At 42.2% G+C, this 27148-nt stretch overlaps 1 protein-coding gene and 1 pseudogene across 1 annotated transcript; both read right to left on the bottom strand.

Moving 5' to 3' along the window:
• Positions 1 to 6917: 6917 nt before the first annotated feature.
• On the bottom strand, positions 6918 to 16246 carry LOC124683665 (annotated as a pseudogene).
• A 4827-nt stretch (positions 16247 to 21073) lies between these two features.
• Positions 21074 to 24655, bottom strand: LOC124693691 (deSI-like protein At4g17486). Its single transcript, XM_047227136.1, has 4 exons — positions 24522 to 24655; positions 22786 to 23073; positions 21614 to 21697; positions 21074 to 21513 (listed from the first exon to the last, which is right to left on the bottom strand). Exons 1-4 carry the CDS (start codon positions 24652 to 24654, stop codon positions 21398 to 21400), a joined length of 621 nt encoding a protein of 206 aa, XP_047083092.1. The 5' UTR covers position 24655; the 3' UTR covers positions 21074 to 21397.
• Positions 24656 to 27148: the final 2493 nt, after the last annotated feature.

The following is a 27148-nucleotide window of genomic DNA, read 5'->3' as shown; positions in this document are numbered from 1 at the left end:
TAGTTATTCATTAATGGGTACAAGGTACATGATGCAAGAGCTTAAACATGATCTATATGAGCACAACAATTGTCAAGTATCAAATTATTCAAGACATTATACCAATTACCACATGCAGCATTTTCGGTTTCCAACCATATAACAATGAAGCGGTTATCAACTCCGCCATGAACATTAAAGATAGAACTAAGAACACTAGTGTTCATATGAAAAATCGGAGCGTGTCTCTCTCCCACACAACCATGATGGATCATATTTTATTCAAACAAAAACAAAAATAAAAACATACAGACGCTCCAAGTAAAGCACATAAGATGTGACGGAATAAAAATATAGTTTCACTAGAGGTGACCTGATAAGTTGTCGATGAAGAAGGGATGCCTTGGGCATCCCCAAGCTTAGACGCTTGGGTCTTATTAAAATATGTAGGGATGAACCACGGGGGCATCCCCAATCTTAGACTTTTCACTCTTCTTGATCATATTGTATCATCCTCCTCTCTTGACGCTTGAAAACTTCCTCCACACCAAACTCAAAACAATCTCATTAGAGGGTCAGTGCATAATTCATATATTCAGAGGTGACATAATCATTCTTAACACTTCTGGACATTGCACAAAGCTACTGAAAGTTAATGGAACAAAGAAATCCATCAAACATAGCAAAACGAGGCAATGCGAAATAAAAGGCAGAATCTGTCAAAACAGAACAGTCCGTAAAGACGAATTTTTTTGAGGCACCAGACTTGCTCCGATGAAAATGCCCAAATTGAATGAAAGTTGCGTACATATCTGAGGATCAGGCACGTAAATTGGCATATTTTTCTGAGTAACCTACAGAGAGGCATATTGAAATTCTTGACAGCAAGAAATCTGTTTCTACGCAGTAATCCAAATCTAGTATTGACTTTACTATCAAAGACTTTACTTCGCACAACAATGCAATAAAATAAAGATAAGGAGAGGTTGCTACATTAGTAACAACTTCCAAGACTCAAATATAAAACAAAATTGCTGTAGTAAAATAAAGACATGGGTTATCTCCCAAGAAGTTCTTTCTTTATAGCCATTAAGATGGGCTCAGCAGTTTTATTGATGCACTCGCAAGAAACAAGAGTTGAAGCAAAAGAGAGCATCAAGAAGCAAATTCAAAACACATTTAAGCCTAACCCACTTCCTATGAAAAGGAATCTTGTAAATAAACAAGTCATTTAGGCATAATGCAACAAACATAGGAAAACTAGACAAGCGCAACTTCAAGATTTTCAGCATATAGAGAGGTGTTTTAGTAACATGAAAACTTCTACAACCATATTTTCCTCTCTCATAATAACTTTCAGTAGCATCATGAGCAAACTCAACAATATAACTATCAAATGAAACATTCTTATCATGAGTCTCATGCATAAAATTATTACTACTCCCAACATAAGCATAGTCATTCTTATTAATTATAGTGGGAGCAAATTCAACAAAGTAGCTATCGTTATTATTCTCATCATCAAATATAGGAGGCATAGTATAATCATAATAAGCTTTATCCTCCATAGTAGGCGGCACCAAAAGACCACTATCATTATAATCATCATAAATAGGAGGCAAAGTATCATCAAAGAAAATTTTCTCCTCAAAACTTGGGGGACTAAAAATATCATGCTCATCAAAACCAGCTTCCCCAAGCTTAGAACTTTCTATATCATTATCAACAATGGTGTTCAAAGCGTTCATACTAATATTACTACTAGCATGCAAATAAGGTTACATAGGTTTTTTAATTTTCACATCAAACAATCCATGTCTTAACTCAGGAAATAGAATAAGAAGCTCATTGTTTTCCATTATGCCTTACTAGTGTAAACAAGAAAAAAAAAGATGCAATTGCAGGATCTAAAGGAAATAGCTTCGAGCACTCACACACCGGCAATAAGACTAGGAAATAGCTTAGTAGTCGGAGGATGTGAATACCTTTTACCTTACCTCCCCGGCAACGGCGCCAGAAAAGTGCTTGATGTCTACGCACGCTTCTATTCCTGTAGACAGTGTTGGGCCTCCAAGAGCAGAGGTTTGTAGAACAGCAGCAAGTTTCCCTTAAGTGAATCACCCAAGGTTTATCGAACTCAGGGAGGTAGAGGACAAAGATATCCCTCTCAAGCAACCCCGCAATCACGATACAAGAAGTCTCTTGTGTCCCCAACACACCTAATACACTTGTCAGATGTATAGGTGCACTAGTTCGGTGAAGAGATAGTGAAATACAAGTGGTATGAATGAATATGAGCAGTAGTAACGGCACCAGAAAATAGCTTGCTGGCGTGCAGTTGATGGTAGTAATATTGCAGGAAGTAAAGATGCAGCAAAACAGTAAATAAGCGATGATTGCAGTATTTGAAAACAAGGCCTAGGGATCATACTTTCACCAGTGGACACTCTCAACATTGCAATCATAATTGAATATAAATATAAGCACTTCACTATGCTATCCTGAATTACTCTCTGGCAAGATAACGAACACTAATTCATCATGTAGGCAAACCTTAAAGATGTATCCCCAAGTACTAATAAACACCCCACGCTATCACCGTGAGCATTCATAGGAGGTACTAACACACCACAATTTCATAGAGACATCCAACTCAAATCATAACTCGGTGAATAAGTATTCTGTGAAATATAGCCTAAGAGACCCACACGGTGCACACACCGTCACCTTTACACACGTGGGACAAGGAGTCTCCGGAGATCACATAAGTAAAATCCACTTGAATAGCATAACGACATCTAGATTACAAACTCATCATATGGATCTCAATCATGTAAGGCAGCTCATGAGATCATTGTATTGAAGTACATGGAAGAGAGAGATTAACCACATAGCTACCGAGTACAGCCCTTAGCCTCGATGGAGAACTACTCCCTCCTCATGGGAGACAACGGCGTTGATGAAGATGGCGGTGGTGTCGATGGAGATGCCTTCCGGGGGCACTTCCCCGTCCCGGCAGCGTGCCGGAACAGAGACTCCTGTCCCCCAGATCTTGGCTTCGCGATGGCGGCGGCTCTGGAAGGTTTCTCGTACCGTGGCTTTTCCGTGTAGGGTTTTCGCGACGGAGGCTTTAAGTAGGCGGAAGGGCAAGGTCGGTGGAGTCCTGGTGGGACCACACACTAGGGGGGCGCGCCCTACCCCCTGGCCGCACCGGCCACACGTGTGGGCCCACCAGGGCTCCCCTCTGGTGGCTCTCGGGTGTTCTGGAAGCTTCGTGGAATTATAAGATGCTGGGCGTTGATTTCGTCCGATTCCGAGAATATTTCCTTACTAGGATTTCTGAAACCAAAAACAGCAGAAAACAGCAACTGGCCCTTCGGCATCTCATCAATAGGTTAGTTCCGGAAAATGCATAATAATGACATATAATGTGTATAAAACATGTGAGTATCATCAATAAAGTAGCATGGAACATAAGAAATTATAGATACGTTTGAGACGTATCATAGCCAGATGTCGATCGGCGGGAGTCAGGACATCCCGCCCAGTCAGCATCAGAGTAAGCTGTGAGTGACATCGAGGAGGAGGCCCGGAGATGAAGACCGAACTCCAGTGTGCCGCGCACGTAGCGAAGCACTCGCTTCACCAGAGCAAGGTGAGGGTCACGAGGTGCATGCATGTGCAAACAGATTTGTTGCACTGCGTAGGAGATGTCAGGACGCGTCAGTGTAAGATACTGAAGAGCGCCAGCGAGACTCCTGTACTCGGTAGCATCAGCAAGAAGGTCACCATCATAACCAGAAAGCTTAGCTTGAGTGTCAACAGGGGTCGCCACAGGATGGCAATCAAACATGCCAGCTCGCTGTAGAAGATCCATCGCATACTGCCGCTGAGAGAGGAATAGTCCATTGACGTTCCGTGTCACAGCAATACCCAGAAAGAAGTGAAGTGGTCCAAGGTCTGTCATGGCGAAATCCCGATGAAGCTGATCAAGCAGACCCTAAAGAAACTGGGTAGATGAGGCAGTCACAATAATATCATCCACATAGAGCAAGAGATAGGCCGTATCAACTCCTGACCAAAGCACAAATAGCGAGGTATCCGTGGCAGAAGCAACAAATCCTAGTGTCGCGAGATGAGTAGCAAACCGTTGATACCACGCTCGGGGGGCCTGCTTCAATACATAGAAGGACTTGTGTAGGCGACACACGTGATCAGGGCGGGCTTCATCAACAAAACCAGGAGGTTGCTGGCAATAAACCGCTTCATCAAGATTGCCGTTGAGAAAAGCATTCTTGACATCAAGCTGACGTATAGGCCATGAGCTAGAGACAGCGATGGTGAGAACCAACCGGATGGTAGCAGGCTTGACAACAGGACTGAACGTCTCATCGTAGTCAATTCCAGGACGCTGGGAATAACCACGAACCACCCATCGAGCTTTGTACCGCGCTAGAGTGCCATCTGAGTGAAACTTATGCAGAAAGATCCACTTGCCGGTGACAATTTTGGCACCAGGAGGGCGAGGTACAAGAGACCATGTGTTGTTGTCGAGGAGAGCCTGATGCTCATCAGCCATGGCCGACCGCCAGTTGGGGTCATGCATGGCTTGACGATAAGTAGTAAGCACAGGTGCAACAGTCGTGTCGGAGACATGGAGATTGAGCCTGTCCTTCGGGCAACTGACACGCCCGGACCTTGTGATTTTGACCACAGGAGCAGCAGCAGAGGGTGCGGCAGGGGTCGATGACGAGGTCGTGGAGGAGGTCTACCGTGCGGCAGAGGAAGGGGCCGCGGCAGCCTACTGGGCAGCGGTGGCAGCCTGTTGTGAGGCCGCGGCAGAGCTCGCAGCAGGAGCGCGGGCGGCAGCGGTAGCCTGTCCCGCAAGTGGCATGTCCAGGTCGGTGAAGAGGAAGTCGAGCCGACGTGGCAGCACCTGCTGTTTCGTAGGAGCGACGGCAGCAATCTGAAACGGAAAAATAGTCTCATCAAAGACAACATGTCGCGAGATTAGCACTTTTCCTGTAGACGGATCATAGCATCGGTACCCCCGATTATTAGCTTTTCAGGGTTTAGGATCTAAACGGCTCTGATACCATTTAGAAGGGTTTTGGGGGAAGCCTCTCACGTGTAATATGTGGGGTTCCTGTGTTTATATATTGGGCCAAAGGCCAAAAGTTAGGGTACAATTACAATTAGAGTACAAGACAAATACAACTAACTATAGCTATCTATACACAAGCAACCCACACACAATTGGGAAAATTAGGGTTACTACCCACACGCAACTTGAAAAGTCAAAGTTACAAGCCATACACAACTAGAAAATTCACATCTACAACTCATGCAACATGCGCACAACTGGAAAATCAAAGTTGCAACCTGCGCGTAAGAAAAAAAAACCCAGTTGGAACCTACCTGCAGCTGGAAAAAATCTTTGCAACCGGTAAAAATCATAGTTACAACCCGCAAGCAACTGATATTTCCTAGTTTCACATGGATTGTAACTGAGTCTTCACCGGTTCCACTTGGGTTGTAAATAAGATTTTTTTCCGATTGCACCATGGATGTAACTAGGGAGAAACCGAGCTACTACCAATTGCACATGTGTTGAAACTATTTTTCAGTTACACTATGGTTGCAACTTTGGAAAAGCTACCGCAACTGAATTTCTTTTAGTTACACACGTAATGCAACTGAGCCACATGAGTAGGTGTAACTGAGATTTTTTTAGTATTTATAATGTACCCACTTAACTAATCTATCAGTTTAAGCACATAGTATTATGAGTCTCAACTTCACGCTCTTATTTTAGAATGTCAAAAGTGCATACTGCACAACAAAAAACAAAGAAAAAAACTAAAATTCATGTACTGCAAAAGCCCACACTCACAGCAAGCAGCACAAGCATGAAGCCCACGGCAAGAAACAGAGCAGCCCAGGACAAGCATCAGCGAGGGACTCGTTACTCGTACAACCCAACGGGCTGCACGCATCTTAGCATAACAAATCCAACGGCTGACGAAGTAACTGAGACTTAATAAAAATTAGTTGCCTGATTTCTAGCAAAACTGCAGTTATTGACTCCTAAATTCCTTTTTGTATGTTATCTTATGGTCTCTGTTGCAGCGAAAGGAGGACAAATAGCAGATGGTTACAGATGGCGGTTGTTGGAGTTGATTATCACCTGGATTTATGTCCTGTGGTGGTCACTTAACAGATTATGTAGTACTTGCAATGTTATTTCTCACCTTTGTCGTTGGACACTAACTGTTTATTATAAACTGTTAAGCTTGTTTCATTTCTTTTATGCAGTGGCTGGAAGCAGTATTTGCCTTTAATCTGAAAAGAAGTTGATCCACAATCCATCACCTTTAACATTTTGAAAAGAGATGGAGGCACTCATCACAGGATCACAGTTTTGGAAGAATCTGAGGAAGGCTTGCAGTATTTCAGGACCATGATCTGCGTGCTCATATTCTTCCTCCACTACACATGCAAAAGTTCTCTCGTAACTTCAGACGTACCAGGATGCCAGCACCTAAATGGACACATGAATGTAGTGTGCATGGGGAGCATTCAGTTCTACTATTAGCCGGCCATGGTCCAATCAACTGTTTTTACAAAAGCCCCCAAAGAGGATGAGCGAAAATATTAGAAAAGTAACAAAAAGCTTTTTCTCTAATAGCAAGCGACATGACAAGCTTTTCCTTGCCCATGCATGTGACAGTATCACAAGAGAATATGGGTAACATTTGTTCTCCCTCAAGCATGTCACCGAGAAGATATTGGAACCAAAGATATCCCTCTAAAGAAAAGGCAAGATTTGGAACTAAAGCCCCATCACCTTACTTTTTTTTATCTTTGTAAGTTTCCTTGGAGATGGAATATTTCATCACACATGTGTATCTCGTAAAACTATTAAATAATCAATCATGTGAAGAAATGGACCAATTCAATTGAACAAATACTAGCTTTACAAAGGTATACTTTCTTTCTTTTCCAAAATGTTAGCTTCTTTGCTCAGATATGTGACAAAAATAAAAGTAAAATGGTGTACAATTAACCAATGAAGCAATATAATACAATCACAAAGCAAAAAACAAATTGTATGGTATACTCTGATTAATTTATACTAACTGGCTGTCAATTTGACCAAAAAGACCACGATAAACGATGATTGTCACAATGATTTTGCATTGATCAGCGTGAGCAACCGACGGTTATGACCTCCTCTTGTAATGTCACCTTTGTTTTCTGTACTCTCCTTTATCTTTTTTTTTTCTGTTTCTCCCTTTTGCTTTCCCTGCAATATCATCTTTGTCTCTTTAGACATGCAAATGTAAGCACTCAAATGAAACTTCCATCCCGCTATCTAGACACATTGGGTGAAGAGAAAGGTAAATCTTGAGAGAAGATGTTTGTGTGTGTGGCCGGTGGTGGACTGGGGGGATAAAAGCTGGGTTTCGGTTTTGTTGGAAACTTTGCCTTTTGGGTGTTTCTTGGAAGCCACTCCTCCTATATGCTGCAATGCCTGTGTACTTTTTAGTCTTGTAGCCTATTGTTGTATGTATGCTAATCCTACCATGGCAATAATGATGGTGTCAGGGTTTTGCTGGCCTTTGGGTACCTCTCCGAGACTGGCTACAGAACAAGGTGCATGGCAGATATGTTTGCTCGTTCACCCATGATGATCCTGGTTTTCAGAATGCCAGAAGGATGGGTATTGGCACTGCCATCCTGTGCCCTCCTTGCCACCTGATGTTTCCTGAAAAAGAGGGCTACATGATTAGAAGTGCTCCAGAGATTAGAGTTGATTGTTTGCTTACGACAGATAATAACTGAATATTCTTCTATAATGCATTAGTTAACATGCATAGTATAACTTTTTGGATTTTCACTAATTTAATATAAATACTTTTTTAGATCATGATGGATTTTGACATTTCACTGCGGCATTTTTTTACATATTTTACCACTCGTTTTATGATTCGATATAATTGGTGAAAAGGATCTTAACATCATGTACTAGCAAACAGAGGGAAAGAAAACTCAGAAAACAATCTCCAACTATATGGTAAGTGCATTCTTCTATTGTTGTGTAACATTTGCATGCCAAACAAAAAAACATTTGTAGAGCAGATTAAAAAATAAGGTTATCACAAATGAAGAAATCACAAATTGGTCCGTACTACAGGTACCTCAACTATGTTATCTTGACCAAAGTCTTAATTATCGTCTAACTCGGTTGTATCACGAAATGATATTACATATATATATTTTACTATACATGTCATTCACACAGTATATAAAAATCAAAATAGCACTAAACCATCCATGCCCATGTTAAAAGCGGTACGATCTCTATTCCGAAATACTTGGGGTGTGATACAAAATACTATGCCATTTAATTTATGTTAAATAATGTTTTCTCAATATTTTGTAAATAAACTAGTAACATATAGCTCAAAGAAACGTTTGAAGTTGTGTCTATGAGACCATTTCCATATCTTGCATTGACTAGACTCTCGATTTCTTGATACACGGATATTTTGGAACATATGGTCATATACTCAGGGGAATATATAGAGGAACCGAGTGAGCACAATCAATTCTTTCGCATAAAAAAGAGTACAATCAGTTGTCTAGAAAACACACTTAGAGAAATTGTAGCAGTAGTCCCTAAATAGGGTCGGCCCCTACTTCTTGGGGCTATAAACTGTCACCAACTCCAGCAATAGCCCCTGTTTCTCAACCTATATATTTTTCTGAACTCAATCACTTCACATGAGACTCGTTATTCATTGGCATACATGTGGGGGTCGGCGGTGGCTGAGGTAATGCGGCGGCAGCGCATTAAAAGAAAAAACAATAATTTATAGTCAACTGGCTATAAAGATTAAAATAATATAGTCTTGCCTAGTTGAGGGAGAGAAAAGAGGGGATAGAAGGTAATTGGGCTCTCATGCAAGATTCATTTCTAGCAAACGCTTATATGCACTTTGTGAGAATAAAAGGTGAGTCACGTATTAATAAAACAATATATTTTTTATAGCCAACTATTATGCATGATAGCTATAGGTTATATATGATATGGCACATGCTTATAGATAGCAATTGGATATATTATTGAACTTGCTCTAAGTGAAAGAAAACTCAACAAGAACAAGTAGATACTTTTTGGAGACATCCCTATTTAGGGACCCAAGAGGAAGTTGGGATCATAGTAGAGTTGATTGTTTTGCCATAGCCCCTACAACTGTGTACCGATCTTTTTCGACAAGGAGGTTGAGAATCCCCGGCCTCACCTACATTCGGGGGCATCACCAAGTCACCATATGGCGAGCCGGGAGCACATATCCGGTCCAGAAGACCCTCAACGCGTACCGCACACATACACTATAGAAGACACTTATGATATCGTACTGTTGATCCATCTTCAGGTAGAGGTCTGCATAACTCCCGTCCATCATATCGCATTGTTGCCGACACTCTGTTGTGCCATATTGCCGAGACCCAACGCCATCGACGTTGTAGATGCCACGCCGCACCACCTCCTCGGACACCAGCATCTGCCGCTAGTCCACAAGTAAGGTCCTACTCCAACACATTGACCATAAGGAGGAGAACGGCGCTAGGCAACTCCAACGTCTGACTCGAAAAGGTCTAGGATTCCCCAGAGAGATTTGGGCAGGAGCGCGAACTGCGTCACAAAAAGGTTACGACGCTCGTGGGCGCCGCAGTCGATTGCTTGAACCAATGCCGGAGCCTGGTATTCACCGATAATCCCGCGCCTACCTTGTTATGTACCGGCTTGTCCACCTATCACTACATTTGCGGACCACTCCCGCAAGGAGCAAGGCCCAGGACCCAAGCGGACCGCAATCGAAGGATCTAGAAATCTATGGCATTGATGCACCAACGACGGAACACCAGGATGTCCGGCTGCCTCCGAGCCACTCGTCGGACGCCGCATCTTGTTGCCGCATCACAGGGACGGGGAGCTCATTGCAGGAACCGGGAGGAGGTCGTCGATGGGGGAGTGCAAATCTTGCCAAAGGCCACCAGAGGAGAACCGCAGCGGCCATCCGCGATATGAGCTTTGCCCGGCCACATCCTCCGGCGCGGCGGTATGGTGGAGGAGATCGGGTAGGGCCTTGGGGCTGGCGGGTAGAGTTTCCCCATGTCGCCCGACAGAGGACCCGGTTGAGTTGTTATATAACACAATTACTTGTATGCTAATGTAAAATAGTGATCTAACTTCTCGATTGATTCTTCCAGAGTCATGTGTTCTCACTCTAGTTTGGTATCAGCCTGTTACTAAATATAAGTTGTTTTACGCATTTAATTAAACTTCAAAAATATATTATATTTAGGAATGCATGGAGGAAGTACGTACTACCCTATGACCAAAACCTCGGCCGAATCTCGTAGTGTCGTAGCGGTGTACCCAAGTAAATGGACACATTTGCAACCAAAAGGTGTACGTACTTGATGGAAAGAATCAGTTAGACTACCATGAAGAGAAACGGGCAAACGGCACACAAACAAGAAGAAATCAGCAGCTCTGGATACAACAGCTAGCACCTCCGTTTCATAATTTTTGCCGCGGTTTTGGATCAATCTTGTGAGGGAGTACAAAATGTATGCGTCATTGATAGGAACTTCGAATGTTTAACTCAGAACAAAGTATGCACGTGTAGAGACTAGAGAGAGAGAGAGAGAGAGAGCGAGAGAGAGAATTCTTACTCCTGCTTTTGACCTCCTGGATGTGCATCCCATGATCACCTCTTCGAGTCCAGAAGTCGACCGTCCATCAAACTTCCGCGTTTGGTGTGGCCGCTCATCCTCCTAGTTACGTTCGTTTGAGTGTCAAACCAACCCGTAAGACTAAACTGTATGCTTAGGTACAACGCCAAAGAACTGCATGGAGAGAATTGTATGTTGCTGAGCTACCTGATGATGGTAGCTCGCTGCCCCATGATCATACGGCTCCCCAACTGGTGCCGTGAGAACGACCGAGCCCTGGTGAGCCCGTGGCGCCGCCATCAACGCGGCGATGGGGTCTGTGGGCGTGCTGACATGGAACGCCACCGCTGCCGTGCTCTGCTGCTCCTGTTGGAGACCGGCGTAGCGGCGCCGGTGATCCTGCTCGTTGAGGAGGTGCTGCTGCTGGTGGTGATGGTGAAGCGCTGCAGGACGATGCATCACTCCCTCGTCAACCCTAGATTGCACCACATGATGATCTGATCCTCCCATTCCCACCTGCATGTAGTTGTACACGTTAATTAATACATCACTTGCACATAACGCGGTACGTGTAAATTGTAGACGTAATAATTAGCTACCTTCATTCTCAAAAATAATAATTAGATACCTTCACAAGTAAGATTATATACTAACCATAACTTAATTCTGTTACACTCGAGCGTTTAGTGATGAGATGTCACTGTTTGGTAGATAAAAGGAAAGTGAAAAAATTCGAAGTAACCAAGAACATATTCTTGTAATATCATGTATGCTTATATATAAACATTTAGGTGATGAATAGAACGATCATGCCCTTAATTGGGGTTGCTTGGTGTTTGGACAAAGCGATGCCTAATTAAGTACAGTATTTGATACTGTGCAGATTATGTACTAGTTGTGTGTTACTAACTTTATCAGCCTGCGCGTATGCCTTCTTTTCAACAGAATTAATTGCATGACATGAAAATATATGTTCAACAGTGTATGCATGCATGTAGGTCACAAACATCCATCGATTTAGGTAAGATCTCAACCCTAGCTCGTACTGTTTTCTTCGAGAACTTCTTTCACACCTTACCATTAGTTCATTGATCAGATTGTGCTGAATGGACACAATTGCCTTCACACCCCAAAACCCTCCCAAACAAAAATATTGGATCCAATTCCTTGCTACATTCATTGATAAAAAAGGGTATCTTTCGTCTGTAAGAAACCTTCCTATATCCTCTCAAAAAAAAAACCTTCCTATATTAAAAGCAAAAAATATATGAATTTGTGCCGTCCATATTTGTGAGAACGCGACACGTTCTTACGGTTAGTTACAGAAATATGGAGGGAGCTAGAACCCTCGGATGTTGCATTCTGCTTTCGGTCATAATCTAGTGTTATGATGCCTTAGGTGGTCCTATGCTACCATATAGCTCGAAAAATGATATAATGAGTATCAGAATCCCCAATAAAAAGTGAAAATATTCCACAAGAGTTCTTAACTTATATCTTGTCTCAAGAAGGAAACAACTAAAGAAAATATGTTTTAAAAACAAATACTGAAATTACTCTCTCTTAATAGGATTCTTTGTCGAACATGATTATTTGCATTGGTCTTTGTACTCGATTAATTGTTCTCTCATGTGATTAAAAATTCAATATTCTTAATTAATGCTCAATAGCTATATTTGGTTGTGTGCCTCTCTTGGTGAAAATATGTTTCGATTTTCTCACCCATCTAGCCCAGAAATATATTTCTCGCATTTTTTCAGCTAAAACCCCTCTGTAAAATTATGATTTATCTTTAAGTGTCTTTGAACATGACTATTTTGCGGTGGTACCGCCTCTACATTGTCCCTCTCCCTACCCCCAATACTTACTCTTTCTCCCCAACTCACCTCACGGATGGATAGAGGTCATGGCTCCCCATGCTATCCTAAATTCATGCATAATCACTAAAGAGTTTAAGAGAATTTCCTGCAAATACATGGTTTTGCCCCTCTTATCAATTTTTTGATTAATCTAGACCTCTCTAACATCCTAATAAGGAAATCTTGTCGGTGCAGTCATCATCACCATCCACAGTAACTCTCCCTCATCCGTGTTCCTTGCCCTCGTCACCCCTCTCTATTATATGTTGCTCTAGTAAGCCATAATCCTCCCTCCTTCTTCCTCCTTCGATGGCGGTTATGGAATCCAAAAATGTTGAGTGACTTCACTCCCAAAGATGCTAAATGTAAAGAATTTCCCTTGATCTTTTTTCTATTTTTGGACACGGGTACATAAAGAGTCTCTCCCACCCTCCCATGTCTATCTCTCTCTCTCCCCCCCCCCCCCCCACACACACCTATCCTCTCTCTCCCGCTCTCTATCTACCTATCTATATGTCTATATCTTTATGTGCTTAATATAGCCCTACATGTTTTTGAATGGCAGAGGAAAAGCTAAAGGAAAGCTTATCTTCAGTTCTTCCGTAAAAACGAAAGCCACACCTATGTACCAATTGCATATGTTGTTCGGGGCTACCTATCAATGACCCAAGGTATGGCATTTGTGTCACTATTTTTTAGAAAAAAGTGAGATGTAACTTAATTCTCGTCAAACAAGAATTAAGTTAATTCTCGGTTAGATAAAAAAACCTCGTTCTCGGAAAAATATCGGTGGGCACCGGTATTACCGGCTACCGAAAATACCGAACCAAATACCATCCAAGATTCTTCAAAAAAAAATTAAAATTCATCTGCATTTATAAAAACAAAATTGAGTAAATTACAAGAAAATCAATAAATACCGCATTGTATTCTCTTATACCGCAGGGTACCGGAAAAATGGGTTACCCGCAAAATATCGTACGAGAAAAATGATGGTTTGATGACATCCTCAAATTTAAAGTGCAAATAAAAAATTAGCCAAGATCAAACGTAATTATATATCGACCTAGAACTAGCAAAAACGAAGAAAAAAATGTGGTATTTTGCAAAGATTTAAATAGCCGGTTATAGCCTTTCAAGAGGCCTGCTACTAGGGCTTTCATGGGCTAAAACGAGAATAGCCGCTTGAAGTCCCGTTAAGTAAATTTAGCCCATGTTTAACCCCTTAATTACCCACTAAATTTTCGCTTAGCGGGCCAAAAAAATCTGGACAAAAAATTGTTGGCGGCCCAATTGTGCCAAAATCCATCTCTCTCCTAACCTTGTCCCCCAAATCCCCACTTTTCCCCTTCTCTGTCCAAAAAGGACCCAGAGGCGACTCTGGCGGCGGCGCGCACCCTCCCACTCCCGGCCGCCCTCGTTCTTGGTTATTCGTATATCTTATGCTTATGAGACTATATTATTATGTCATATGTTTTTGAATTATAGATATATGTTAATACAAGAATATATGCTGCCCAATTTTTTTGCAAAACATTAATTAGCAAAACTGCTATATGGCCTTAGCTGCGTTATAGCTCGGCTATAGCTAGCCTTTTGTAGCTGCTGGAATCTCCGCCGCTAAATGCAATAGCCAACTTTATTTTGAACTTTGGTATTTTGTCAAAATCTTGATATAGGAAGAAATAGATCAAAACTCACCTCATCGAAACTGTTTCTGAACTGTGTGAAGCTGAAGTCTTCAATGCCAACAGGGGCACCGCCGTGGAACGCCACACCGATGACGTCCGAGGATGTCATGCCCGGCACCACGGGCGTTGCACCCGCACGACGGTCGACCCTTCTCCTCTCCACGGCTGAGACGCTAGTACTAGCCGCCGAGGTAGATGCCGAGGCTCCGTCGCTGACGCCGCACTGCCTCGGCTGTGTCTGGTAGAAGATCTTCGAGACGACGAGCTCGCCCTCGCGCTCCTCCTCAGACTCGCCGAGGTGGTACTGGTGCATCACCCAGTTGGTCTTCTCAGGCTTCCGGTGCTTGCCGAAGTTTGTGTAGAGCACTAGGATCTTCTTGCACCCCTCTGCCGGCCGCCCACTGCCACAGGCCGTGTCTTGCCGGTCTTGTGCCACCGTGTTTCGCTCCGCTGTTGCTGCGGCTGCGCCGCGCCGGCGTTCCCGGAGCCGCCGGCAGAGGAGACAGCCGAAGCGTCGACCGTTGCGGGCGGCTGGATCTTGCGGCGCTTGCGGGTACCGGTGGTGTAGGCCTTGGACGGCCGGTGGAAGAAGTGTCTGCTCAGGCCGTCTTTGGACACACCTGCATGAGCATAGCGGCCATAGCCATGGATGTCAGCACGTGCATGTGAGGATCGATATTAGTCATATCTGTTCTTGTTGATCCGCTTTGGAAAAAAAAAGATAGAGAGAAAAGATCGTCGGCTGTTGGAGAATATAACAACCTTGAGAGGAGGACAAAACCTAACTTTGGACGCTAGGGGCAGATCTCATGTCACATTTCATTCTAGTAGAGAGATAAAGGGAGGAAAATGTGCCACGACAACATTGATATCGTACGAGGTGTAGTACCGAGAGATTTGGGTTGTACAAACTTGTTTCCTTTTGTTTCAAGATTGCTACAGTGCACTTGCAAATCTACCTCTAATAATATAGTTTCTAACTTCCTATATATATATATATATACATGGCGATGTGCGTATCGAAGTATTCAAATGCCACTGAAACAAATCCCAAAACACGAATAAAAGTATATCAGAATATGGTTAATGTATATAAAATAGATGAACAACGAGGAGCACAAAAGGAACTGAGCTAGGAAAGAAGAAACTGAAATTGCACAAGTCCAAAAAAAAATTAACATTGTTCCAGAAAAGAGAGGAGATTTTTCTAACAGTAAAGAACACTTTTCTAGAGATTAGAAACGCACGGTAGCTACCTAGAAACAGATGTTCGAGGATTATTGTTATTAAGCTAGAAATTAAACTCCCCAGCAGTAAAATGAAAAGCTAGAAATTAACCTGGCAGTTTCTCTGGGTGGGTGTAACAGATGCCATCCTCCCCCTCGATGGTAGGTATGAACTCATCGATCAGAGGGTGAGACGGGGTTTCCACCGCCGCCGTGCCGCCGGACCAGACTTTCGCCTCCAGGTGCTCGATCAGCTCCTGATCCGTTGGGTCGAACTTCACCCCGGCCGGCAACCCCACCCAATCCTGCACGGCCGCAGCATATACACGATCGATTAATCTAGAAATGAAAAACCTAGCAGAAGAGATGTCATCTGGCCGAGAGGTCGTGCGTACCAGCTTCCGGTCGATCTTGTGGCTGCACCTGGGGCAGCAGCTCGACTTCGACATGTACTTCCGGTGCTGCTCAATCCTAGAACCGATAAGGTGATGGCTGCCGGCGCCGGCGCCGCCGCTGCTTGTTCCTCCTGCTGTTGCACCATCGTCCATGTCCTGTCACCTCGATCACAGCCAGGAGAACTGTCGAACACCTTCCCTATCTCCTTGGCCTATGCATGATCACATGTAAGAGTGAGGATTACTCACATGGAGGAGGGCAGGAGGAAGAGTGCGGATGGGGACAGGAGAGAGATGGGAGAGGAAAGGGGAGACCGGCCGGGGGAAGAGGGGGTGAATGGGGTTTTGAGCAAGTAATAAAGAAGATTTGGAGACCGGAATTCCATGTGTTGATCGCTTTAACGGAAGGGATAGAGAGAGAAAGGAAAAGGTTCTTCAGGTACACACGAAACACCTTTGGACATACGCTAGATCAAGCTGGCCCTCCCTAGCTACACCTATCTCAAAACAACTACACCTATCTCTAGTGAGAGAGAGAGAGAGAGCTTCGCACGCACACTTCTCCTCCACACTTAATACTGCTCCTAAATACAAAATAAATTCAGTAGATGCTCGAATGATACTCAAAATAAATATAAATTGCCATTTATGCATTATATTTTCTAAATTTAGGTCATTTTTTGTCCATCCTACAATGGATTTTTAAAAACAGTGGAATGTTTTTTTCTATATGTGATATTTTAAACATTTAAAAAATTATATTCTTGTAAGCAGTTCACTGGCAAATAATGTAGGGTGAATAAGTAGATTCTAATATTTTAAAAAATCACATGTTGCATGCTCGCAAGTGGTATAGGCATTTTGTCTGGAAAGTGTTATAAGTGTTTCTCCCCTATGTTTGAAAGTTGAAACTCCACCTTGCCTTATATTTCACATGTTTTGAATCAAATTTTGTGGTAGATGGCTACATGCTATAAATTCTAACTCTACCTCCATTGGGTAATATTGTAAGGTGTATGTGTTTGCCAAGATTTGTCTTGGCTAATAACTAGTTCAAAAATATGTGGATATGCACATATTCTTGCAACTTGCAAGAAATAATTTGTATTTTTATACGCGATTCAACAATATTACTTTCTTATCAGATTATTTGAATATTGATTTGATTAACTAAATATTGATCAGACAAGTGTAAATCATGAAAAGTGTGTGTGTGTCATACGGCCGGTTGTTCAACTATATTTTACTCATCAATGGATATATCCATTTAATTAGATAAATAAAAGTTCAAGCACTGAATTATCAGTTACACATACAAAGGAAAAAAAACTAGTCCTGAGTATTGTTGTGTGTATAGTACTGCAAACAAATGCAATCAAAAAAATCATATTTTATAATTATAAACCCTGATCAAATATATATTATCCCAAAAAATTGGAAAAGCACAAAATTTAACTTTGCAGTTGTTGGAAAATTACTAGAGAATAAATTCGATAAATCAACACGCCACTAGGAAAGCGAAAATTGCAGGCACGATGTCATCTAGTTTAGCTGTTCTGCATTCACTTAACACGCAAGCTCGGGCTCCTTCATCCGCCACATGTTTCTCAACATGTAGCCTAACGAACACGGACCTTCTGACGCACGATACCCTGACATAGGGTCACGGAAATGTGGGGCCCCATATGGCGTACGAACATGGCATCGACTCAACATCGCCCCTGCATGCATCAGAGGATCCCCTTCCTTATATATTCTAACACTGTTATTGTCATTCACTATGTCACCACATCTGTCATTCAACTGATCAAGGATGTCATTTCAATTGTCATCTTAACCTTTTAAATTAAAATTCTAAATACCTTGAATCAATATGTAGAAACTTAAAGTCAAACAACTTGTGAAATCTTAGTTCACAAATCAGCCAACTTTTTAGTGCTTCCTAAACCAAAACTCACGATTGTCAAAATCAATAAGTTGGAGACATTCAGATATGTGCACTCACCTTCTTCGGTGTCACCGTTCTTCGTTGGTGTGAAATTTCAAACTTGAGATATCTTGCCCTCTCAGAGTGCTACGGTGTAAGAAAAGCACCACGAAGGATTTGGATGGAGATGGTATCCGTGGATTTGGAGGAGCCTGTGACAATATGAATAGGAGACGTGGGCGAGGTGGATAATAATGAGGTAAGTATTGAATGAGCAACTAAATTGCATTCATCCGCTTATGATATCCTTCGTATGTGACCAAATCAAGAAAAAAGGACACCCTCTATACGCCATGTGATAGTGATCGCACGGCTGGTCAAATGTTCTAATTTTATCAACGAATATCTATGTATTGAAGAGTTTATTCTCCAATATTAAATACATACTCGAAAACGTATAGTAATCAGCACCTATCAAATAGCCTAATATTAGCATCATTTTTTTGCAGGTACAATTTTAGCATTGTTTTCATTTATTTGTCAAAAGCACCACACAATAATTTTCTAAGGCATGTGCAAAGACGTAGTTCATCCTGCCGGCAAGAATATATTTTTTAGGCTGAACAATGGGTTTCTCCACTGTATATTTTTATATGTAAAAAAGTGTTTACATGGTTCCACTTGCTTGAGAAGTTGAGAAGAGCAACTAGATGAGGCCATAAGCCAAAAAGGAAAAAAAAATGGAGTTCATATCTAAAATTTTCTACCCAAGCTGATATGCCATGACATCATTTCCTCTTGGCTTTGTGAACTAGAAGGGCAATTTCATCCTTGAACTTCTTCCTGCACATGTAAATACTAGGAGGAACGGCCTTGAAGATAAAATCATTGCGGGTGGTCCAAATGGACCATGCGATCAGCAGGATGAGCTCCATGAAAAAAGGCTTTGAAACTACAAGCATGGCACTAGTGAGGATATCCTGAATATCTAACTGATCATGTGTCATGTGCAGGAGGAGACCAAGTAGGGCACACGTATTGCCAACATAATAAAGCACTATTCAAACGATTATGCATAAGAAGCCAAAAGAAAACCTTATGTTTCTATTGACAACATCCATCCCACATCCATTTCAGAGCGGAAACAGTTCCAACATTACCCATAAGAGTATTGTAAACCTGAGAGACCTTAGCAGTTGCAGTATATCCAAATATTGGCCAAGAATCAAATCGAGTACCAGGCACAAGTTCTTGTAACAGAGTCGTGAATAAAAAAAAATTTGCGGAAGTCGTGAATAAATTCAGTTGCACCATGGCTTCCTCAGAGAGAGGAAATCGAAAAGATCGGACAAATTAGTGGTAGCTAGAGGTTCCTTTCAGGAAATGGATTCGTTCTTAGCAAATGAGAAGAGATGAGGCCAAGTCTCTTGCAAAGTAGCTATAAAAGAGCAAATATGCTAATATATTGGCTGGAGAATCACCTGATTGTTTCCAACATAAGTTCCTCAACCCACGGAACTAAAGATGGCAGATTGGCGGTCGCTAGATGGATACAACTACAGTCTAGAAGATCGTGCTTAATTACATAAATCGGCGCATTCTGTGCATGAGTGACCCTTTGCCTTCGTAAGTTGATCCTCTTTTTGGTATGTTCCCAAAATATGTTTCATGCACACGATCAGTTTGTACTAAAACTTCAAGTGGGCTGAGCGTGCCGCCTAACCTGCTGGGTGTCCCGCCAGCACAGCCCACTTAATTCCTTGGCAAGCAACCCACCTTGCGACATTGGGATTAGCAGTCAGTAACGTTTGCCCCGCTTACATCCTGCTTGAGTAGACGATGGGAGAGTCACAAACTCGCAGCATCTCTTGTACTGGACGACGTCGCCGCTTACTATGTTGGTGTCGCAGAGATATTGCCACATTTTTCATAGAAGGACATCCGTGTCATATTCCAGATTGTCTCGTCTTCGTTTCAGCAACTGTTATTGATTTCTCATCAACCATAAAATACGTTTAACTTGATCTTGTTGCCCTTCCACATGTTGAAAAGAGGACAATGACTCATGATGTTGCTACCGTTACTCTTTCCTATATTTCACATCAACTCTTTCACATATCAATTTAGAGAGTTTCAGTGTCCAAATTGTGTCAGCATCCTCCTATTGAGCGGTTGTTGGATCGATATTTTTCAAAACAATTCTTATTATACTTCCTTGAGTTAGGTTGACAGAACTGAACCAGAGGTGCTACATCGTTATGTTTCTTGGAAGAACATGTGTGCAGACTGTATGCAGGTCTACAGCCTACGGGCAGGACATGGATTGGTGCACTGAAGCCTGCGGTGGCAGAACTTCAGAACTAATAGTCGAGGTACCTGCCACTACCAGATAACATTTCAACGATTCAACTTCTGAACGTTGACAGTTCAACATGCCTTGCGTGTTCATGAGAATATTTCTTTAAACCCTTTACCAGAAGTAAATGGACAGTCATCACTTCAGAAATAACAGTCAAGGTAGTGATAATACAGTTAAAGTCCTCATAGGTTTGACATGGATAGGGTTGGAGCTGAGAGATTCGCTGTTGTAGGTGGGCAGATCCACCCTCCTGAGACCATTTGGTGAGCACACCGATTGCAATTTGGCCACCTCAACTACAGCCTTCCCATGTTGTCAAAACAAGCGATTAAACTGAACTCCATGGTAAACTGACAAGGCAGAGCCCTGGTTCTCAGGATGCTCCAGCTCGACTAACTGGATCACTTTAGAGTACATTCTGGAAGCTTTCAACAGTCAACAGTGTAACCTAACGCTGCAACTAAGATGGGACATGGGAGAATATAGATGGCTGCTAACGATAACTCCAGAAATATCCCAAGAAAATAGGAGCCCTAAGGCTTTCACCTCTGTTCAAAGGATGATTTATTTTTAGGGTAAACAGTTCAAAGGATGACTTTGCATAACATTATTAGCATAACGCGGAACGATTCCCAATTAATAGCATAGACCAATAGAATAATCTGAGGGAAAAACACAGAATTTATTCAAACTAAACAAACGCTAGAGTGGTGTGCAAACTGCCCTCTTAATGCACATTTGCAATATTTTCAGGAATACATAAAAAGAGCCTTACCTCGAATATTTCTACTACGACCTGACAAGAAACAACGTACATCAACAAGCATTTCAAAAGAAAGTCAATTGGAAGCAAGACGTGAGTAATCCAGAACCAAATAATAAACAAGATTAACAAAAGAACCATGCATGGATCATTGATAACATTTAGCAGTTTTCAGGACCCAATATCTACCTTGTTTGACTTGCATTTTTCAAGGAGCAAATGAATTAAGATTACACACAGGCTCTGAGTGGCATACCACCTAGGGAGGTAGGGTATTACAATATTGTATGAGTGGAATAAAGAAACCCAATCGTGACACCAAACCCGCCAAAATAAATATCAATATTAGAAAACAATAGAATGGGCACTTTACATTTTCGAATACAGAAATTACAATGTACAAAATGAATGATAAACTGCACATTGAACTATTCCGTATGGCTTAACTTTCACCTGTGGACTTCCTGTACAATTGCATTTTCAACAAAAGAAGATTGTGGGAGTAGGTGTTTGTCTTCAACATCATCATCTTCAAAGGGGTCCTTTATGGTTGCGTTGGAGCCATCTAGTCAAAAGCCATTCATAAAAAGTAAACATGAGAGTGCACATTCAGAATAACATGAACAATAAAAAGAAACTAATAAATCAGGAAAACTGGTAGCTACCAGAGAAATCATAGTCTGTGAGATTCTTTGTCTCAGTAGACTCCAACCGCATACTTTCTGGTAGAAGGCAGTTGCAAAACACACCTGAAAATAAATTGGATATTATCTTTCATGACATACTAAGAATGAAAAATCAACTTTATTTTAAGATGTGATATCTCCTTGAAACAGAACAGAAGTTGTATACGTTTTTGACATAAAGCATAGGAAACAGAAAACATGGGACAACAATGGTTTTGTGTTTCATTTGCCACCTACGGTTCTAAATGGCATTCCTCATCGTGAAAGACATTGGTGTGATCAATTAGAAGCTTATCGCTTATGTCTAGCTGCACTGTAGATGTATGGTATAGATGTAATTACCACATGTCATGAGGTGTCGTCAATGTCGACACAAGGTACTCTAGTGTGAACAGTACTTGCATTTGTTGACTGAACAGTTATTTAGTTACAGCAAGTGGTTTGCTTATATTGCATCCTATTTTTACCTAGTTTACTTTAATTTAGTTTATCTTCAGAATTTGTTAGTATAAAAAAGGTGTTATGTATATCCATTGTTATCAAAAGAGAGGATGTGATCTTTTAATAAAGGATAAGATCTTGTTAGGGAAAGTAAAATTAGTTTCTTAGGAGCCAACTTGTTTGTCAACGTGTACCCTATATAAATAAAGCAATGGACTTATTCTCAGTGAATTATCTTTTAGGTGAGGAAACTAATCCAACCAGCTAACAGCTGATAATGTACCATGTGGCCACTCCATGTTTCATGCATAAACCATGTTCCCTCCCATGCCTAAGCGTTAAGCACTAAAACAGTTCCATGCTTACTCTACTCATCTCTAAATTTCCCCCATCTTTGCAGATACACATATTACGCCGTAAATTTCCCCATAGCCATATATAGCATGCCCACTCTGTAAATTTCCCCATAGCCATATAGGATGCCCACTCCGTAAATTTCCCCATAGCCATATAGCATGCCCACCCTCTCTTGCCTAAGAAGTGGTCTGCCTCCTTATCTAGAACTCCAAATCGGCTGCCCAGCCAGTTACTCTACAATTGGTGATCAGAGCATGATGAACACAAATTTGGCATAATGTGAATATGCCCTTAGAAGCATAAAATCATCAGAAGGCTAAAATAAATAGATGTACAGGGAGATGACTTATTACCTATCTTAGCGAGTCGGTTAACCCAACCAGGAATTGGCTTTCCTGTCAATCTGGTGCTAAGATCATCAGTGAAGTGGTTACAATTCTTGGAAATGAGGTGGTACGTATCCCCATGATATTCCGAGGCCATTCTCTGAATGAAATCTCGAAATTCCAACGGTTGTAGACTTGTACGGCCTATGAAAATCGTCGATCTGTACAGGAAGCCTGGGCAGTTCTTTGGTTCAACCTCAAAAACACCACTTGTAGGATAATCATGAGCTCCAAAACTGTACTCTGATCCGTGGACTGTTCATCAAGGTAAAATAAGAAAAATTATAAACATTATGTAAACTTTAATGGAAACCATTATGCTTACTGCCAAGGAAATAACTTCACACAAGATGCAAAAACTAAATGTTGTGTACTGCAGGAGTAGGTCTGCTACTGCTGATCACACCTACTTCGCTGTGGCCAGTTGATCACACATGAGTTTGCCAATAATTTTCATATGTACAGCAGGTTTGTTGTGACATATCAAATTTGCTTCTACACCAAAATACTTGTAAAACGGTTTCATTGTCATCATAGAAGGGTGGCAAAGAAAAACAAGCATATTTGTCTATTGGAGGCATTAAAGTTCTACTGCTGTGCATTTTCATTCCTAATAGATCAACGGTACTGACTCAAATTATAATACTAAATTTCCAAATACTTCATTCGTAGTAACAGTAGCTAGAGAAGTGCAGTAGTTTGTTTAAATATATAAAAAAGAATGCTTTTTTCTGAGAAAATAAAAACGAACAGCTTGGGCATTTCATCAAAATGCAGAAAGAAGTATGCATATATCAAACATGGTTAGGTCTACAAGATTACAGTAAAGTTTGCCAATTTAAAAGTTTTGCCCTAAAACACAAATAATGACTAGAAGTCATAGTAGTGCTCCGGCTATGTTCGTTTTCATTTATCACACATTACGGAAGACAAATTCATGATACTACTCTACGATAAATTCACTGATAACTCTAAAGCGGCCCCATAAAACACAAGCCTAAGGTAGCCCATTTGCATGCTAGTATGCAGGCACAAGAAAAAACTTTCTTATTGTTATTCGAGAAGGACCGATCAAACTATAAAATCGCACTCCCTCCGTTTGAACTAAACCCACGATAAGAATTATGGAACGGAGGGAGTACTAATTGTTGTGCCACAGAACCGGAACCTTCCCCAGCTGAATTAAAAGAACAGATAATTGAGAAGATGTCTTGTGGCAACTTCAAACCACAAGTAGCAATTGCCATATCGGCCTGCCACATCTCAACCTTGAACCCTCTAGTTCATAGGTGGCAATTGCACAACTAAGTAGTCCTACAAGTAAAACTAGATAGCACCTACAGAAGATTTTGGACTTCCAACTTGCCAATGTTCTGGATCAGGTCCTTCAACCATGTATAATAGGAACTTCAACATCCCTAAATCTCCTGGCATTGTCAGTTCGCCTGATTAAACCTACAAATAAATCGAGATCTACTAGGTACCCTCCCAAAACCAGCTACACCCAAAAAGGACTCGCTTTTATATAAAATCGAGAGACGCCAGGACTCCACGCATGCCGTGCTCTTCACTATCAAATCGAGAAATCGGGCCGGCGTGATGGACCCCGTACTGCCGTTCCTATCATCTCCCCCAGCCGAATCAATACCATAGGAATACCCCAAATTTCAACCGGACCAGGTCGAGCTGCCCCCGCTCCTCACCTTCGACGGCGGAGTGGAAGATGCCGAGGCCGCACCAGTGCATGTAGTTGTTAATGGGCGTGAGGTCGTAGACGTTGAGTAGCACCGGGAACTCCCCCGCCGGCGCGACGCCGCCGGAGACCGCCCCGCCCATCGCCTCCGCCCCCTTCCTGCCCCTCCGAGAGGAGATCCGGGGACGCGCGCCCTCCGCCGGAGAGTGCCCGAGGTGCTCGTGGGGCTGGCTAGGGTTTTGATCCGATGCGGAGGGAGCTAGGAGAGGAGAGAGGGGGAATGAGCGACGAGTCGACGACGAGCGTGCGAGTCAGAGTCAGAGCCGGGTCACGGTGGTGGGTTGCACGGCCGTGAGGTGACTGATTGTGGGGTCGAAGGGTATATGGGTCCACATGTCATTGGGCTGTTCTGGATCCGCGGAAGGTGGGGTTTCAGTGTTGGAAGACAGGACGGGATCCGTCACGGGCAGGGGTGGGATTAACACGTCGGATCCGACTGGCGTGTGGGGCCAGATTGGGTATCTGAGTGGGATATTTTGGGCTGCACGAACATAGTTGCCACAATGGAAGTATCATAAGTTGTATCATGTATGGTATGTTGGCAAAAATCTGATGTGGCGCACCAATTAATTAGGTGAGAGTTGAGAGTGGTATCATAAGAGCAAGGTTAATAATATAGCCGGCTGCTAGCTATATAACTCATATCATGTCACTTATAGCCAGCAAAAATGAAAACACTAGTATAATAAGCTAGCTACTAGTGAGCTTTGTTGAATATTTAACTATGTAAATTTGTATTGGTTTGCTTTACATGCATGACTCACAGGACACACATTCAATGCATATAGCTGGCATTTGCCATCGGCTGCATGCAGGCTGTTGCGGTATTGTTTCTTGCGGCAACGCCGGCGACAGATCAAGCGCTCGCTCTTGTCTCTCTTTTCCTTTCTCTTGCCTCCACCTAGGATTTAGCTAACATGGATTTGCTTATACTTGCTCTAATATGATACAGTATCATAGCACGTAAAACTAGAAAACTTAATGGTAAACAAATCATGTACGCCAATTTGCATTGAGATTCTACAAAACATTAAATATAATAATACTATGATACTATCTTATGATACTATGCATTGTGTGGGTAGTATCATAAACTAGTATCATGTGCATGATACTAGTATATGATACTTCCCATTGTGACTAGTCAGGGCCGGCCCATAGGCCGGGGCAACGGGGCAGCCGCCCTGGGCCCGCGAGAGGCAGGGGCCCGTTCCAGTTAGTAATTCAATAGGTTGACTGCTACCTTTGGTCTATATGATACTTCCCATTGTGACTAGTCAGGGCCGGCCCATAGGCCGGGGCAACGGGGCAGCCGCCCTGGGCCCGCGAGAGGCAGGGGCCCGTTCCAGTTAGTAATTCAATAGGTTGACTGCTACCTTTGGTCCAGGAGAACTAGAAAAAGAAATGGCCCAAGTAGCAGCGTAAGCCCATCAAGTAGCCTAATTATTCGATCGGCAAGAACTGATCCATTTACGCTACTGCCTACTGGACTAGCGTTCCATCGTTCTCGCCTGTAACTCGTCTACTCGTCTTCTCCCCAAATTCCCAATTCCAAAAGCGCAGCCGCTCCCCTGCTTTTACGACTCCCAGGTCGCCGCAGCTATTAGCGAAGACCGAGATGCCATTTCGTTTGCAATCAGCTCTGTTTCCATTCTTCATTTTGCTAATCGTCGTGGCCTGCAAATCACGGAGCCTACATCAACAAATCGACATCGATTCATCTACAAATCCAGATCGATTCATATGCTCATATCAAGGTATTTTTGTTCCCTGTATTAGCCGCTTTTATGCAAATCGTTTGATGCCATGGATTACCTGCCGTACACTCTATACCGTGCCGAAGTGATTAGTCGCGGAGGGGCGTTGAACAAAAGTGGATAGATGAACTGGTTGAATCCCAAAAAAAATTGGCTGACATTATTTTTAGAACCGGTAGCTCCTCTAGGAACTCCCTGTGACGCAATATCAAACATTGAAGCTGAAAATGACGGCATTTAGAGAAGCTATTTTTACCCGGATCAAGATCAGCTATGTGTTTTATTATTTTGTAGAAATCATGTTGTTTACTTACTATCAAGATTGAATTCTCTCCATCGTTATAAATAAAGTGTTATCGTTGAAGGATCATTGATCTATGACATGTCACGTAGTTGATTGCTTTTAAAGTACAATACATTTATAATTTTGTGTCAACAAAGGGCCCTTCTTGTCGTCTTGCCCCAGGGCCCCGGATATCTGTGGACCGGCCCTGTGACTAGTATCATGTGCATTGAGGAGTCCAGTTTTGGCTCCAAGTGTTGGAGATATGCCCAAGAGGCAATAATAAAAGTGGTTATTATATATCTTTATGTTTATGATAAATGTTTATATACCATGCTATAATTGTATTAACCGAAACATTGATACATGTGTGATATGTAAACAACAAAGAGTCCCTAGTATGCCTCTTAACTAGCTTGTTGATTAATGGATGATTAGTTTCATAATCATGAACATTGGATGTTATTAATAACAAGGTTATATCATTGTATGAATGATGTAATGGACACACCCAATTAAGCGTAGCATAAGATCTCA

The sequence above is a fragment of the Lolium rigidum genome, chromosome 1 (genome assembly GCF_022539505.1).
Source record: "Lolium rigidum isolate FL_2022 chromosome 1, APGP_CSIRO_Lrig_0.1, whole genome shotgun sequence".
NCBI classification, from domain to species: domain Eukaryota; kingdom Viridiplantae; phylum Streptophyta; class Magnoliopsida; order Poales; family Poaceae; genus Lolium; species Lolium rigidum.
Note: the sequence above shows the minus strand (reverse complement) of the source record. Positions and strands in the feature narration are given on the sequence as shown.